The sequence below is a fragment of the Pristiophorus japonicus genome, chromosome 21 (genome assembly GCF_044704955.1).
Source record: "Pristiophorus japonicus isolate sPriJap1 chromosome 21, sPriJap1.hap1, whole genome shotgun sequence".
NCBI lineage: Eukaryota > Metazoa > Chordata > Chondrichthyes > Pristiophoridae > Pristiophorus > Pristiophorus japonicus.
The window spans coordinates 39,839,383-39,857,531 of NC_091997.1; the positions used below are offsets into that span (position 1 = coordinate 39,839,383).

At 45.3% G+C, this 18,149-nt stretch overlaps 1 protein-coding gene across 1 annotated transcript in view; it reads right to left on the reverse strand.

Moving 5' to 3' along the window:
• Positions 1–1,772: 1,772 nt before the first annotated feature.
• Positions 1,773–18,149, reverse strand: part of LOC139233658 (transcription factor CP2-like protein 1) — a 45,308-nt gene continuing 28,931 nt past the window's right edge. The window contains exons 11-14 of the mRNA XM_070864065.1: positions 8,398–8,488; positions 4,762–4,859; positions 2,193–2,335; positions 1,773–1,832 (exon numbers count right to left, since the gene is read on the reverse strand). Coding sequence (XP_070720166.1) covers positions 1,773–1,832; positions 2,193–2,335; positions 4,762–4,859; positions 8,398–8,488 — 392 coding nt within the window. The remainder of the gene's footprint in view (positions 1,833–2,192; positions 2,336–4,761; positions 4,860–8,397; positions 8,489–18,149) is intronic.

The following is an 18,149-nucleotide window of genomic DNA, read 5'->3' on the forward strand; positions in this document are numbered from 1 at the left end:
AATGAAAAAGGTCCTTCAGCCCATCTGATTGCCACCTTCCAGAATACCAAACCCTACTGTCTTTCTAATCTAGCCACAATACCAACCTATTGTCTTCCCAATCTAGCCTCTAACTGTAATATCAACCCTACTGTCTTCTCAAACAGACCAGTGTCTTGGTTTAGTCACCCTTCCTGTCAACTTGCTCCACTGGTTAGATTGAATTGTTTTGATTTAATTTTTCACATTTTGTTATAAAATCAGTATGGATACACGACCCCCCCCCCCCCCCCCACACACACACACACATATATTAGTGGTCTTGTCTCTTTAAGGGGGGGCAGGGGTGGGACTTAATTGTGTCTCTGTGGGGTCAGGCTTGGCTCTATGTTTGTTTCAGCCTGTACAGAATCGGATTATCCTCTTGACGCTAGACTTGGGCATTGATCCTGTGTGTCTGGACTCATCTAAAATTGGGCCTCCAGATAGTCGGCCTAGATATAAACGGGGGAGAAAGATGCATGGAGACTGCTTTATCAGATCAGAACGAAAAGTAAATCTGAAAGGGCTTTCCATTGTAAATCACTAATCCTGCATTTACCATAGTGCCACCGATGACACTCCCAAATTGTGGGCTTAAGAAAGTCTAAACCTCCAAATCAAGTTTTTGTCTTTGGTTGTCAGATACTAAAACTATATTTCTGTGTTCTGCCTGCTCCAATTGTGTCTCCAGCTTGGCTTCAAGCTCCCTGCTTCCCTCTTGGAATTCTTCCAACTCTTCATGTGTTACCTGAAAACTTCTCTTGTATTTCAGAACCAATTGTTTCCAATACATAAACTTTTCTTCTTCAGAGTAGTGCATTTAAGGACCAGCTAGATAAATACATAAGGGTGAAAGGAACAGAGTGTTATGCTGAAGCTTCGATGAAGAAGGGTGAAAGGAGGCTCGTGTAGAGCATAAATGGCAGAATAGGCCAGTTGGATGGATGGGCAGGAAATGGGCTCCTTCCATGCTGTAAATTTCTATGACTCTACGAATGTTTCTGTGCGTTAGACCCAACGTAACTTGATGTAGTTCTAATGCTGCCCACAACAGCAATAGAAACACAGCTGTCTGTAGGGTTGCCAACCCTCCAGGGTTGTCCTGGTGTCTCCAGGAATTGAAGCTTGAACTCCACGCCACAGCTGCAAACAATCCTGGAGAAAAATGATTGGGACATTGAAACATTTGTGTGCTTTGTAAAATTTTCTTTGAACACTTTTGCTCATTAGTTATTTTAAAAATGGGAAAGAGAGCTGTTTGACTAAAGTTGAGAATGCGCCAATCGAGTAATGAAGAGTCTGCTTGCTTCTTGATTGGTGTGAGAAGGGAGTGCACATGTTGGTTGGTAGACCAATGGTGGAACACAGGATGTCACGTGATGAAACCTCCAGGAATATGTCCAACCAGAGTTGGTAACCCTAGCTGTCCGAAGTGCAGGAGGTCATCTTTTTTGGCCACTGCAAGGCCCATTGCTCCAATTCCCACCTCATTTCTTTCCCATGCCCCAGGGCTGCAGAGACGAATGATAGTGCTTCAAATAGGCTGACTTAGCACACGCCAGAGACAACTTCCGTCTTGCAAAACAAAAGCAAATCCACTTTGAATTTATTTCAATCACCTGGCTAAAGGTTAAAACTGAAGAACAACTATCTTCCATTCAAGCTCCCAGTGTGGCTATTCTAGTATGTGACCCTGCCTCTATACCTCTGCAAGTATGATCTAGTCCCATTAGCCATGTGTACACGTTAGATCATTTACCTTTCAGTGAGTTAATTATAAAACTGGATTCATCTGGAAGGTTCTGAATCATCTGCAAAACAGAAGTAAAATGATTAGAAAATCACCTGCCTTCTACACTCTGTTTAAACTGAGTTTCAGATGAATGTGATAAGAACATAAGAAATAGGAGCAGGAGTAGGCCATTCAGCCCCTCGAGCCTGCTCCGCCATTCAATGAGATCATGGCTGAGCTTCTATCTCAACTCTGCTTTCCTGCACTATCCCCACACCCCTTGATTCCTTTAATATCCAAAATATTGATCTCACCAAGACTGAGCCTCCACAGCCCTCTGGGTATTGAATTCCCCGTAAAAGGTCTGATTATGTGTATCCAGAGCCTTCAGTTGTGCAGACACCCTGACCCCGATGTGAGCCAGTATTCAGTAACTCACCTGGTCCCCGACGAGGATGTGGATGCCTGCCACTCCCTGTCTGTAGATCTGCAGGATCTGATCTGGTGAGATGCTGAACAGTGCTGCCAACTTGTTTGTTAGTTCCGCTGTGGTTAAATCCTCCAAGTAGATTTCCTTGTAAACTACCAGAAGGAGAGAATAAGAACATAAGAAATTGGAGCAGAAGTAGTCCATTTGGCCCCTCGAGCCTGCTCCACCATTCAATAAGATCATGGCTGATCTGATCTTGGGCTCAGCTCCACTTCCCCGCCCGCTCCCCATAACCTTTGACTCCCTTATCGTTCAAAAAAACTGTCTCTCTTCACCTTAAATATATTCAATGACTCAGCCTCCACAGCTCTCTGGGGTAGAGAATTCCAAATATTCAAGACCTTCTGAGAGAAGAAATTCCTCCTCATTTCCGTTTTTAATGGGCGACACCTTATGCCCCCTAGTTCTAGATTCTCCCACGAGGGGAAACATCCTCTCTACATCTACCCTGTCCAGCCCCCCTCCGAATCTTTGGGTGATTTTTGTTCAATAGGCCCCAGTGTGAAAGCCGTCGAACTAGCAGTCGACCAAACGTAACTGTTGACTTGAGGTGACATTGTACTGTTGCAGGAGGACACTTTCAGGAGGCTCAAATTCCTCAACCGAAAACAGAATTCTTGTTTTTCTTCAATATTAACTTGCTCACTAAATTACTGGAATGTGCAGCTTTGAAAAGGATGCATGTAAATTTATTAAACACTAAAATGTGATTGAAGAGAAATGAGTGCCTCCTGTTTATTGTTGAGAAATCTCCTCCTCTCTATTGGCTCTGACATTGAAGGTTTTGAGACACAGACTAACCGGAGTGAGGCACTGTTCTCAAACCATGTGACCCAGTGCTTTTCAAACTTTTCTATGTGTAAGTGTAGCACACCCAACACAGGAACAGGAGTGTTCCATTCAGCCCCTCGAGCTTGTTCTGCCATAACTGCTCTGTATCTCAACTCCATTTACCCGTCTTGGTTCCATTTCCCTTAATACTGTTACCTACCAATCTATCAATCTCATATTTGAAATTTTCAACTGACCCCCCAGACTCAACTGCTTTTTGGGGAGAGAGTTCCAGATTTTCACTACCCTTTGTGAGAAAAGATACTTCCTGACATCAGCTTTAATTTTAAGGTTATGCCCCCTTGTTCTGGCCTCCCCCATCACACCGGAGGAAATAGTTTCTCTCTACCCTATCAAATCCTTTAATTATCTTAAACACCTCAATTTGCTCACTGCTTAATCTCTGATACTCAAGGGAATACAAGTCTAGTCTATGCAACCTGTCCTCATAATTTAACCCTTTTAGCCCGGTATCATTCTGGTGAATCTGCACTGCACCCGTTCCAAGGCCAATAGGACATTCCATTAGCTTTAATTCTTGTTGCACATTCCTTTGGCACCGATGTCCTCAAACAGTTTCAGCTATTCAAAGGACAGCAGGGCTATTATTCAGAAAACTTTTTATTATTCTACAGCAACAGACATAATGATATCTGGTGATTTTACCGACTCTCAGGTATAACCTCACAGACCCTCAGGGATTATCTCACGGACCCTCAGAGATTCGCAGACCGCTCTCCCCCTGCCCCACCCCTGGAGCTCCGAGGTCCCTGTAAACTACTGTTGCGTAATGTTGTGTTGCCCATGATGCGAAAAGGCAAAGTTCTTTGTGACTGCAAGGAACACATTACATAATGTTTAGGAAAAAGTATTTAAAGAAACATGGGGGTGCTTTTTCAATTCCTTTTTGAGAAATAATAGTGTGAGATAAAAAAAACTGGATTCGTGTCACTAGAGGGAGTTAGTGCCAGTTTGTAACAGCCAGAGGAAGACTGACTTCAAAGTGTCTTTCTTAGTTCTCCCGAGGATTCAGTCAATAATTCAGCCACAAAGATCCTACGGTCAATCCCGGGTCTGTGCTGCGTTAGTTAATTCAAGCCAGGGTGGCAATAAGGGCCCCACAGTTAGGCCAGGATTCTTAGTCCTACTTGCTGTCCTGCAGGCCTGCTAGAATTGCAGCGTATGGAAGCTAGGTTGCCAATACAGGCCAGGACGTATTCCTGGAGGTTTTCTTACGTTTTCTCACGTGACCTCCTGCCTCCAACTCCTACGCTGCCGCCATTAGTCACCCAACACGCCTGTCCACGTGGCACATCACCTTCCCGCACCAATTATAAAGTGAGAAGACGCTCCGTTACCCAATAGGATGATCCTTGACTATCAAACAGCCTTTCGAACAAGTGTTCAAAGAAAATGGAAAAACAGGCAATGTTTCTTAATGTCCTGATGATAATTCTCCTGGTTTGCTCACACAGGGTTCTGGAGATGAATATTTAATTCCTGGAGGGTTGGCACCCCTTGTGGAAGGTGGATGAAGACAGGATCAATCGGGTTGTGAAACCCACCCCACCCCCCCCCCCCCCCGCCCCCTCATAGCCAGATAGCCCATCAGCGCTCATTGACATATTCAGTCATCGTAAATCAGTGATCCTAACCATGGTGTTTTGTTACTGATGTGGCTACATACCACACACGGCAACGTTGGGGGAGTCTTGGCAATCTTCCTGCTCTTTTCCTTGCTCTGGCTCCCGACACATGTACACGGTGAGACGCGGTCGAATGGACCTGTGGACAAAGATGGCTGGATCACGGGATTGTTTTCTGATCGTCACACTGACTTCGCCATCTGCCGCTTAAGAAAAATCCGCCACCAATCTTTCTACTCTCGCCTCTGAAGCAGAAAGTTGTGGGATCAAGCCCCACTCCAGAGACTTAAGTTCAAAGTCTCGGCTGACACTCTAGTGCAGTGCTGAGGGAGTGCTGCACTGTCGGAGGTGCCGTCTTTTGGATGAGATGTTAAACCAAGGCCCCGTCTGCTCTCTCAGGTGGACGTAAAAGATCCCCCGACACTATTTCGAAGAAAAGGGGAATTCTCCTGGTGTCCTGGCCAATTTTCAACCCTCAACCAACATCACTAAATCAGATTAACGGTTATCATCACATTGCTGTTTCTGGGACATTGCTGTGCGCAAGTTGGCTGCCACGTTTTCCAACATTAGAACAGGGACCACACTTCAAAAGTACCTCATTGGCTATAAAGCGCTTTGCAACGTGCTGAGGTCATAAAAAGCTTTATCAATGCAAGTTCTTTCTTTTACCTCTCCGCTTCTCTCTCAAATCCTTTAAGATGTTCCTCAAAACCTACCTGGCCTAATATCTTCTTGTGTGGCTCGGTGTCAAATTTTGTCCAATTACATTGCTGTGAAGCGCCTTGCGAGGTTTTACTATGTTAAAGGTGCTATATAAATGCAAGTTGTTTTTGTTACAGCCATTGTCATGAAGGAAGCATTCCCATGATTCACAGCGTCAACTGACCAAGCTCACTTTATCTTCAAGTTGTCTGCAGTGATCACCATTTTGTTGATGAGTGCTTTAAAATGCATATAACTGGAATAAAATTTAAAAGGAAGGGAAAGGGAACAAGAAAGATGTGTTTGTTTACCTTTGAAAAAAACATTACATTGCAGTTCCTGTATAAATTTGGTTTTGTCAAATTTAAAAAAAAATTCATTCATGGGATGTAGGCAAGCCCAGGATTTATTGCCCATCCCTAATTGCCCTTGCGAAGGTGATGGTGAGCTGCCTTCTTGTACCGCTGCAGTCCATGTGGTGAAGGTACTCCCACAGTGCTAGTCGGGAGGGTGTTCCAGGATTTTGACCCAGCAATGATCAATGAATGACGATATATTTCCAAGTCAGGATGGTGTGTAACTTGGAGGGGAACTTGCAGGTGATGGCGTTCCCATGCTCCTGCTGCCCTTGTTCTTCTAGGCGGTAGAGATCGCGGGTTTGGGAGGTGCTGCCGAAAAGGCCTTGGCGAGTTGCTGCAGTTGTAGATGGTACACACTGCAGCCACGGTGCGCTGGGGGTGGAGGGGATGAATGTTTAAGGTGGTGGATGGGGTGCCAATCAAGCGGACTGCTTTGTCCTGGATGGTGTCGAGCTTCTTGAGTATTGTTGGAGCTGCACTCATCCAGGCAAGTGGAGAGTATTCCATCACACTCCTGACTTGTGCCTTGTAGATGGTGGAGAGGCTTTGGGAAGTCAGGAGGTGAGACACTCGCTTCAGAATACCCAGCCTCTGACCTGCTCTTATAGCTGCAGTATTTATGTGGCTGGTCCAGTTAAGTTTCCGGTCAATGGTGAACCCTAGAATGTTGCTGGCGGGAGATTCGGCAAGTTTTGTGTTTTAAATGATTTTAAAGACAGAAAAGGTGCAATATTGAATATGCAGGTTCATCTTTCGTGTAATGGTTCAAAATCACTTTCACGCCAGAAACTAAAACCTGTTTCATGTATTTCAATCTGAACAATTTTTTTAAATCACTATTTAATATCAGATAGTCAACAACCAAGAGTTGGTCTAAATCAACTGCTGTCATGAACTTGCATTGCCTGTAGGGGGCAACCTTTAGCCAAGCATAGGATTGGATTTATCACGCACCCTATACAGGACATACAGTAATGTAAGTTGTTATTCATTCAAAAATTATTGAAGTATTCTAACTGGGAGTAAAATAGTTAATTATTTGTAAACTATTGTTACAGCTTGGCGAGGCGGTTTATTCTTTTTTATACTTGAAGAATATCCAGGGAACCACGCCCTGGGTTCTTCCATGACTGAAAGTTTGTTCTGTAAGTATAAAATTGTCACATAACCACCAATAAACTTTTACTGAAAATCAAATGACAACATTCCTAAATCCTAGAAATGACAGCCAGTGATATTAGTAGCGAATGCTGAACCCATTTGTAACATTTTTCTGTCAAACATTTTTAACACAGATGTTAAACTGGTTAATGTCACTGTTAAAATAGGATCTGGGTCCATCGATGAATATCACTAGTTGTCATCTCCAGGCCACAAAGATTAGGAAATGCAATGGATGAGGGATTAGATGCCACCTATCACAGGACATAATACCTGTTTTCAGCTTTTCTCAATCCTTTAATCTATGTAGAATGTGCAGCATCTAGTCCATGCAGGAGCCACACGAGCCTCCTCCTATTCCTCCATCTAACCCTATCAGCATAACCTTCCAATCCTTTCGCCCTCATGTGTTTAACTAGCTTCCCCTTAAATGCATTTATGCTATAAACTAAAGGCTACAATTCTAAAGGAAGTGCATGAAAAGAGAGACCTGGGGGTATATGTGCACAAATTGTTGAAGGTGGCAGGGCAGGTCAAGAAAGTAGTTAAAAAAGCTTACGGGATCCTCATAAATAGAGACAAAGAGTATAAATACAAGGTAGTTATGATGAACCTGTATAAAACACTGGTTTGGCCTCAACTGGTCCAATTCTGGGCACAGCACTTTAGGAAGGATGTGAAGGCCATAGAGAGGGTGCTAAAAGAATTTACGAGAATGGTTCCAGGGATGAGGAACTTCGGTTACCTGGATAGACTGGAGAAACTGAGGTTGTTCTCCTTAGAGCAGAGAAGGTTGAGAAGAGATTTGATAGAAGTGTTGAAAACCATGAGGGATCTGGACAGAGTAGATAGAGAGAAACTGTTCCCATTGGCGGAAGGATCGAGAACCAGAGGACACAGATTTAAGGTGATTGGCAGAAAAACCAAAGGCGACATGAGGAAAAACTTTTTTATGCAGCGAGTGGTTATGATCTGGAATGTGCTGCCTGAAAGGGTGGAGGCAGATTCAATCACAGCTTTCGAAAGGGAATCGGATAAGTACCTGACGGAAAAACAATTGCAGGGCTATGGAGAAAGGGCGGGGGAGTGGGACTGGCTGAAGCGCTCTTGCAGAGAGTCGGCACGGGCTCGACGGGCCGAATGGCCTTCTTCCGTGCTGTAACCGTTCTATGATTCACCTCAACTACTACTCGTGGTAGCACATTCCACGTTGTAACCACTCTCTGGTTCAAGAAGTTTCTCCTGAATTCCCTATTGGAATTCTTAGTAAATGTCGTATATTTACGGCCCCTTGATTTGGTCTCCCCTAAGTGGAAACTTCTCGACGTGTACCCGATCCAACCCTTTCCTAATCGTAAAGACTTGTGCCTTCGGTTGTGATTCGACCTGTCAAAGCTGAGTTGCGGAGTCATTAATCTGTTCAGACATTCTGGCCGACGGTGACAGCTTTACCTCAGTCGGAGTGCGTTAAAGAGTCTGATTCCATCTGCTGGACCACAGATTTGAATGATGTCATCGCGTGAGAGTTTAAGTAGATCGGCACCTATGGGTCCAAATGTGGGACAGTCAGCAAGTGTTAAAAATGAAAACAAACATGCACCATCTGACTTTCATCATCTTTGGGGTGGGGTGGGGTGTCACAGTGGCTCAGTGGGTAACACTCTCTCGCTTCTGAGTCAGAAGGTTGTGGGTTTAAGGCCCACTCAAGTGCCGCACTGTCAGAGGTGCTGACTTTCAGATGAGACGTTAAACCGAGGCCTCATCTGCCCTCTCAGGTGGATGCAAAAGATCCCACGGCACTATTCGAAGAAGAGCAGGGGAGTTATCCCCGCTGTGCTGGCCAATATTTACCCCTCAGTCAACATCACTAAAAAAAATTATCTGGCCATTATTACATTACTATTTGTGGGAGCTTTGTGTGCAAATTGGCTGCTCTGTTTTCCTACATTACAACAGTAACTACACTCCAAAAGTACTTCATTGGCTGTGCAGCGCTTTGGGATGTCCTGAGACTGTGAAAGGTGCTAAAGGAATGCAAGTCTTCCTTTTTCTCTTTCTATCCATGTTTGAGGATTCCATGATGATCAGAACCAGTGTTTTCCTCTTATCTTCCTCCTCAGTTCTTCTTGAAGGCACTGAATTTTGCTGCTATACACTCCCACAGGTGGCAGCAGGGTGCTCAGATGCACCGTCCCCCTCCCCACCCCACCCCACCGCCTCCCCCCCAACCCACCAACGTGACCCATCCTCATGTGTTAGCCTCGACAGCTCTGCTCCTGAAGGCATTGAATGACACTGGGGTATGACCCCATGCACTCCAGCTGTCCTCCTGTTAACCCTCCAGGTAACCATTTGTCTTCATGCCTGAGCTAAGGCAGCACCTGGTCCATGCTATTCAATCATGTAAGGCATCACAATCATCTCCTCACTTGATGCCCACTCACTTTCCATCACAGGCCACTGGATAATGATCAGGAATGGGCCTCTGTTTCTTTCCCCTTCCTTAGTTCAGGGGCACGCTGGCCAATTCAAAGACAGGCTTGCATTTATCTTGCCTTCCACAACCTCAGAGCGCCCCAAAGCACTTTACAGTCAATTAAGTACTTTTTGAAATGTAGTCACTGTTGTAATGCAGAAACGCAGGAGCCAATTTGTGCACAGCACATGACCAGGTAATCTATATGGTCCCATCACTGCCATGGCTGAGGGACAGAGGAACAGGAATTGACAATTCAGCCCGTCGAGTCTGTTCTGCCATTTAATTAGATCACGGCCGATCTGTATCTCAAATCCATTTACCCGCCTTTGTCCCATATCCCTTGATACCTTTACCTAATAAAAATCTATTGATCTCAGTGCTGAAAATCCACAGTCTTTTGGCGGCAAGAGTTCCACATTCTCCCTGCCATTTGTGTGAAAATGAGCTTCCCACTTTCCCTTCTCAATGGCCTCGCTCGAATTTTAAGATTGTGTGCAGGCACGATGGGCTGAATGACCTCCTTCTGTGCCGTAAACGTCTACGATCTATGATTGTTCTGGATTCCTCCACCAGAGGAAATAGCTTCTCTGTATCTACTTTACAAAATCCTTTTATCATTTTAAATGCCTCAATTAGATCACCCCTCAGCCTTCTAAACTAAGATAAGTCAACTTAGCATGGATTGGGCCTGGGACCTTCTGAGTTCATTCATCCAAAACAAATCTATGGTGTGCCTAGCCACAGCTTCCAACCATTTCTTAAATGATTCCAAGGTTTTTCTCTGTGTTCCATCCAGAAACCCACTCAATACATTGGTCACTCTTTGTGTGAAGCCAAACTTGATGACAAAAATAATTTTCATGGGGCTGAGACTGTGGTTAGGCCTGGGGCTGTGCTTGGAACTGGAGCTGAGGGAAGGCTGGTCCTGGGGCTAAAGTTGAGGTTAAGCCTGGGGCTGAGCCTGGGGTTGAGGCAGGGCTTGGGGATGGAGCTGAGGGTCAGGCTGGGCCTGGGGCTAAAGTTGAGGTTAAGCCTGGGGCTGAGCCTGGGATTGAGGCTCGGCTTGGGCTTGGGCCTGGGGCTGGGGCTGAGGGTCAGGCTGGGCCTGGGCCTGGGGCTGGGGCTGGGGCTGGGCCTGGGCCTGAGGGTCAAGCTGGGGCTGGGCCTGGGATTTGGGAAGGGTTGTCAAGTTGACAGTGTCAACCATCCTGGAGTCTCCAGGAATTAAAGATTAATCTCCTGAACACTGCTATTAGTAATCCTGGAGAAAAATCATAGGTGTTAAAGAAATATTTATTTTCTTTTATTAGTTATAAAAATATGAGATGGGGTAAAACGCTGTTTGACCGAGCGGGGCAGTTGGAGGTGGGAGGTCATGAGAAAACCCGTCGCCTTGGCTCGAGGAGGAAGTACCTTTTCAGAAGATAATGGCGTTTTTTAAATCTTTCCGAAGAGCTTGTCACTGTTACCCTCAAGCACTCAGAACTGTTTGGCTATTGAATCATGTTACAATATAATAGTACAGATTATGACAAACAGTCAGATCTGTTACATTAACCTGCATTAACTGCTCTTTACAGACACTGACAAGATCGGCTGTGTGTTTCCAGCATTTCCACTTTCCTGGCCGTTGCTTTATATTACCACAGTGAATATGAAGGGAGTTCGGAGACAGCAATAGCCGCCTTCAAACAACACTATAAAATAAGCACTTAACTCAAACCTTGCTCAGTCCATGAGGATAGTTTTTTGCACAATCTCCTGAACAAAATTCCAAGTTAACTTGTGTCATCCTGAAAATGTGAAGGAATGTTTCCAGCAAATTAACTCTGAGTGCATTCTTTTCCCTTCCTGCACAACCTACATTAGTTGTTCTGTTGAAATTGGTGGAAAATATTAGCCAGGTTGCCTTTTCCTAGCTCTATTCAATCATCCTTACTGTCGACATTGGGAGAGGAAAGGAAAGCTGCCTAGCGACGTCATGCTATATCTAGCCAAAGCATCAGAGAATGAGTCATGCTGGTGTCTGATCAAACTGCATCTTCAATATCGTCTTTTCACTTCAGTTCTCCAATCTCTCTCCATCACAGTCATTTTTTATCCCTACCTAATCCAGGTTCCCAGGGCAGTGCTTCATTGACCCTTTCCTTCTATTTCATTCCTTCCTTCATGTTCTTGTCCTCTCATTTCCGATTACACTTGCGTTCTCTATTTAAGGTCAGCAACGTGCGTTCGACGTATTCCAAGAGGCTTTGTCACAGGACCTCGTGCCTCTAACCATCCCGCCCAGTCAAACTAACTTTTTCCCATCTCCAATATTCTTCTAACTAATAAACAGTGTCAGCTGTGGCTCAATGGGCAGCACACTCGACTCTGAGACAGAAGTTGTGGGCTCCAGGGACTTGAGCACATAAATCTAGGCTGACACTCCAATGCAGTGCAGAGGGAGTGCTGCACTGTCGGAGGTGCCATATTTCGAATGAGACGTTAAACCGACATCTCGTCTGCTCTCTTAGGTGGGCGTAAAAGATCCCATGGTACTATTTTGAAGAAGAGCAGGGGAGTTATCCCCGGTGTCCTAGCCAATCAACATAACAAAAACAGTTATCTGGTCATTATCACATTGCTGTTTGTGGGAGCTTGCTGTGTGCAAGTTGGCTGCTACGTTTCCTACATTACAACAGTGACATCACTCCAGAAGTACTTCATTGGCTGTAAAGCACTTTGAAACGTCCGGTGTAAGTCTTTCTTTAAAACAAAAGTGTTCAAAGAAAATGAAACAAAACCCCATATTGCTAGAAACATAGAAACATAGAAAATAGGTGCAGGAGTAGGCCATTCGGCCCTTCCAGCCTGCACCGCCATTCAATGAGCTCATGGCTGAACATTCAACTTCAGTACCCCATTCCTGCTTTCTCGCCATACCCCTTGATCCCCCTAGCAGTAAGGACCTCATCTAACTCCTTTTTGAATATATTTAGTGAATTGGCCTCAACAACTTTCTGTGGTAGAGAATTCCACAGGTTCACCACTCTCTGGGTGAAGAAGTTCCTCCGCATCTCGGTCCTAAATGGCTTACCCCTTATCCTTAGACTGTGACCTCTGGTTCTGGACTTCCCCAACATTGGGAACATTCTTCCTGCATCTAACCTATCTAACCCCGTCAGAATTTTAAATGTTTCTATGAGGTCCCCTCTCATTCTTCTGAACTCCAGTGAATACAAGCCCAGTTGATCCAGTCTTTCTTGATAGGTCAGTCCCGCCATCCCGGGAATCAGTCTGGTGAACCTTCGCTGCACTCCCTCAATAGCAAGAATGTCCTTCCTCAGGTTAGGAGACCAAAACTGTACACAAATACTCCAGGTGTGGCCTCACCAATGCCATGTACAACTGTAGCAACACCTCCCTGCCCCTGTACTCAAATCCCCTTGCTATGAAGGCCAACATGCCATTTGCTTTCTTAACCGCCTGCTGCACCTGCATGCCAAACTTCAATGACTGATGTACCATGACACCCAGGTCTCTTTGCACCTCCCCTTTTCCTAATCTGTCACCATTCAGATAATAGTCTGTCTCTCTGTTTTTACCACCAAAGTGGATAACCTCACATTTATCCACATTATACTTCATCTGCCATGCATTTGCCCACTCACCTAACCTATCCAAGTCGCTCTGCAGCCTCACAGCATCCTCCTCGCAGCTCACACTGCCACCCAACTTAGTGTCATCCGCAAATTTGGAGATACTACATTTAATCCCCTCATCTAAATCATTAATATACAGTGTAAACAGCTGGGGCCCCAGCACAGAACCTTGCGGTACCCCACTAGTCACTGCCTGCCATTCTGAAAAGTACCCATTTACTCCTACTCTTTGCTTCCTGTCTGACAACCAGTTCTCAATCCATGTCAGTACACTACCCCCAATCCCATGTGCTCTAACTTTGCACATCAATCTCTTGTGTGGGACCTTGTCGAACGCCTTCTGAAAGTCCAAATATACCACATCAACTGGTTCTCCCTTATCCACTCTACTGGAAACATCCTCAAAAAATTCCAGAAGATTTGTCAAGCATGATTTCCCTTTCACAAATCCATGCTGACTTGGACCTATCATGTCACCTCTTTCCAAATGCACTGCTATGACATCCTTAATAATTGATTCCATCATTTTACCCACTACCGATGTCAGGCTGACCGGTCTATAATTCCCTGTTTTCTCTCTCCCTCCTTTTTTAAAAAGTGGGGTTACATTGGCTACCCTCCACTCCATAGGAACTGATCCAGAGTCAATGGAATGTTGGAAAATGACTGTCAACGCATCCACTATTTCCAAGGCCACCTCCTTAAGTACTCTGGGATGCAGTCCATCAGGCCCTGGGGATTTATCGGCCTTCAATCCCATCAATTTCCCCAACACAATTTCCCGGCTAATAAGGATTTCCCTCAGTTCCTCCTCCTTACTAGACCCCCCGACCCCTTTTATAACCGGAAGGTTGTTCGTGTCCTCCTTCGTGAATACCGAACCAAAGTACTTGTTCAATTGGTCCGCCATTTCTTTGTTCCCCGTTATGACTTCCCCTGATTCTGACTGCAGGGGACCTACGTTTGTCTTTACTAACCTTTTTCTCTTTACATATCTATAGAAACTTTTGCAATCCGTCTTAATGTTCCCTGCAAGCTTCTTCTCATACTCCATTTTCCCTGCCCTAATCAAACCCTTTGTCCTCCTCTGCTGAGTTCTAAATTTCTCCCAGTCCCCAGGTTCGCTGCTATTTCTGGCCAATTTGTATGCCACTTCCTTGGCTTTAATACTATCCCTGATTTCCCTTGATAGCCACGGTTGAGCCACCTTCCCTTTTTTATTTCTATGCCAGACAGGAATGTACAATTGTTGTAGTTCATCCATGCGGTCTCTAAATGTCTGCCATTGCCCATCCACAGTCAACCCCTTAAGTATCATTCGCCAATCCATCCCAGCCAATTCACGCCTCATACCTTCAAAGTTAGCCTTCTTTAAGTTCTGGACCATGGTCTCTGAATTAACTGTTTCATTCTCCATCCCAATGCAGAATTCCACCATATTATGGTCACTCTTCCCCAAGGGGCCTCGCACAACGAGATTGCTAATTAATCCTCTCTCATTACATAACACCCAGTCTAAGATGGCCTCCCCCCTAGTTGGTTCCTCGACATATTGGTCTAAAAAACCATCCCTTATGCACTCCAGAAAATCCTCCTCCACCGTATTGCTTCCAGTTTGGTTAGCCCAATCTATGTGCATATTAAAGTCACCCATTATAACTGCTGCACCTTTATTGCACGCACCCCTAATTTCCTGTTTGATGCCCTCCCCAACATCACTACTACTGTTTGGAGGTCTGTACACAACTCCCACTAACGTTTTTTGCCCTTTGGTGTTCTGCAGCTCTACCCATATAGATTCCACATCATCCAAGCTAATGTCCTTCCTAACTATTGCCTTAATCTCCTCCTTAACCAGCAATGCTACCCCACCTCCTTTTCCTTTTATTCTATCATTCCTGAATGTTGAATACCCCTGGATGTTGAGTTCCCAGCCCTGCTCATCCTGGAGCCACGTCTCCGTAATCCCAATCACATCATATTTGTTAACATCTATTTGCACAGTTAATTCATCCACCTTATTGCGGATACTCCTTGCATTAAGACACAAAGCCTTTAGGCTTGTTTTTTTAACACCCTCTGCCCTTTTAGAATTTTGCTGTACAATGGCCCTTTTTGTTCTTTGCCTTGGGTTTCTCTGCCCTCCACTTTTCCTCATCTCCTTTCTGTCTTTTGTTTTTGCCTCCTTTTTGTTTCCCTCTATCTCCCTGCATTGGTTCCCATCCCCCTGCCATATTAGTTTAACTCCTCCCCAACAGCACTAGCAAACACTCCCCCGAGGACATTGGTTCCGATTCTGCCCAGGTGCAGACCGTCCGGATTGTACTGGTCCCACCTCCCCCAGAACCGGTTCCAATGCCCCAGGAATTTGAATCCCTCCCTGCTGCACCATTGCTCAAGCCACGTATTCATCTGAGCTATCCTGCGATTCCTACTCTGACTAGCACATGGCACTGGTAGCAATCCCGAGATTACTACTTTTGAGGTCCTACTTTTTAATTTAGCTCCTAGCTCCTTAAATTCATTTCGTAGGAACTCATCCCTTTTTTTACCTATGTCATTGGTACCAACGTGCACCACGACAACTGGCTGTTCTCCCTCCCTTTTTAGAATGTCCTGCACCCGCTCCGAGACATCCTTGACCCTTGCACCAGGGAGGCAACATACCATCCTGGAGTCTCGGTTGCGGCCGCAGAAACGCCTATCTATTCCCCTTACAATTGAATCCCCTATCATTATCGCTCGCCCACTCTTTTTCCTGCCCTCCTGTGCAACAGAGCCAGCCACGGTGCCATGAACTTGGCTGCTGCTGCCCACTCCTGATGAGTCATCCCCCTCAACAGCACTCAAAGCAGTGTATCTGTTTTGCAGTGGGATGACCACAGGGGACCCCTGCACTACCTTCCTTGCACTACTCTTCCTGCTGGTCTTCCATTCCCTCGCTGGCTGTGGACCCTTCTCCTGCGGTAAGACCAACTCGCTACACGTGATACTCACGTCATTCTCAGCATCGTGGATGCTCCAGAGTGAATCCACCTTCAGCTCCAACTCCGCAACGCGGACCGTCAGTAGCCGGAGGTGGACACACTTCCCGCACATGTAGTCGTCAGGGACACTGGTGTTGTCCCCGTGTTCCCACATGGTACAGGAGGAGCATATCACATGACCGAGCTGTCCTGCCATGACTTAACCCTTAGATACACTTACAAAAGTGTTCAAAGAAAATGAAACAAAACCCCATATTGTTCTCCCGGGTTTTGTTGCAGCAGTGTCCCGGAGATTAATCTTTAATTTGTGGCGACTCCTGCACATTCCTGGAAGGTTGTCAGCCCTATCTCTATTTCATCCCTTCTTTTTCTCTTGCTCGTTTTCACCTTTGTGTTCTCATTATCTCCTTTTCTCTCATTCTTTCCGCCAGACTATTACATTGCAGGACAGCTGGAATATGCCAACTGTGATTTGTTTTATTTGCAGCGAGGTGCTCCATTGACATTGCAACATTCAGACATGCTCTGGCTTTCTTGCCTTGAGCTGCTGACCAGTCCAAGTGTTAACCAGGTTTTTTGCAGGCATGAAGAACTTTCAAAATTCTAAGATGCCTTTTCCTATAACACCAGCTTGATAGACCAGTTTTTCAGGTAGTTGAAAGCTCATAATGTAAAGATTGACCAATGGGGTGTCACAACATGGGCATGACCCTGACCAAAAACCATGCTAGGTGAAGAAAGTGCATACAGGAGGACGTTGAGCTCTTCGAGTCTCAACGCTGAGAGCAGGCAGCGGAAGGAGCGTGCGGCAAACCAGTCCCACACACCCCTTCCCTCGACGAATGTCTGTCCCACCTAAACAGGGTCTGTTGCTCTCGTATTGGACTGTTCAGCCACCAAAGAACTCACTTTAGGAGTTGGAAGCAAGTCTTCCTCGATTCCGAGGGACTGACTATGATGATGATGATGATGATGATGATGCCCAATCAATCTTGGATGACATTTCATAGACAGTAGAGGCTTTGCAGACAAATACACTGGTCAGCGCCCCTCCCCACTCCAAACCCAATCTTGCCTTAACAAGCAAACCTTCCTGTGCTACTGGGACAGTCAATAGCATTCTGTTCGTACATTACAACAGTGACTACACTTCAAAAGTAAAGGGCTTTGGGACATCCTCAGGTTGTGAACATATATAAATGCAATTCTTTTTTTTGTTTAGTTTATTTGAACAAGTTTCTTTTTATGATGATTGTTGTCTTTCAGATTTCTTGTTGCCATTTCCATTAATCAGGGGTCCTTCTCGCACTCTGCTGTCCTTCATATCAATAATCTCCTCCACACATTGTCCAAGCCTATTCACTCTTGCTGATAATTCTACTTTACATTCGTCAATTTCCTTCGATCTCACACCCTCAGTGCACACAAACTCCAGTAATCGTGCATTCCAGTAACTCAATCTTTATAGTAGAGTGGATAAGGGAGAACCAGTGGATGTGGTGTATTTGGACTTTCAAAAGGCTTTTGACAAGGTCCCACACAAGAGATTAGTGTACAAAATTAAGGCACATGGTATTGAGGGTAATGTATTGACGTGGATAGAGAACCGGTTGGCAGACAGGAACCAAAGAGTGGGAATAAACGGGTCCTTTTCAGAATGGCAGGCAGTGACTAGTTGGGTGCCGCAAGGTTCAGTGCTGGGACCCCAGCTATTTATAATATACATTAATGATTTGGATGAAGGAATTGAATGTAATACCTCCAAGTTTGCAGATGACACTAAGCTGGGTGGCAGTGTGAACTGTGAGGAGGATGCTAAGAGGCTGCAGGGTGACTTGGACAGGTTAGGTGAGTGGGCAAACACATGGCAGATGCAGTATAATGTGGATAAATGTGAGGTTATCCACTTTGGTGGCAAAAACAGGAAGGCAGATTATTATCTGAATGGTGGCAGATTAGTAAAAGAGGAGGTGCAATGAGACCCGGGTGTCATGGTACATCAGTCACTGAAGGTAGGCATGCAGGTACAGCAGGCAATAAAGAAAGCAAATGGCATGCTGGCCTTCATAGCGAGAGGATTTGAGTATAGGAGCA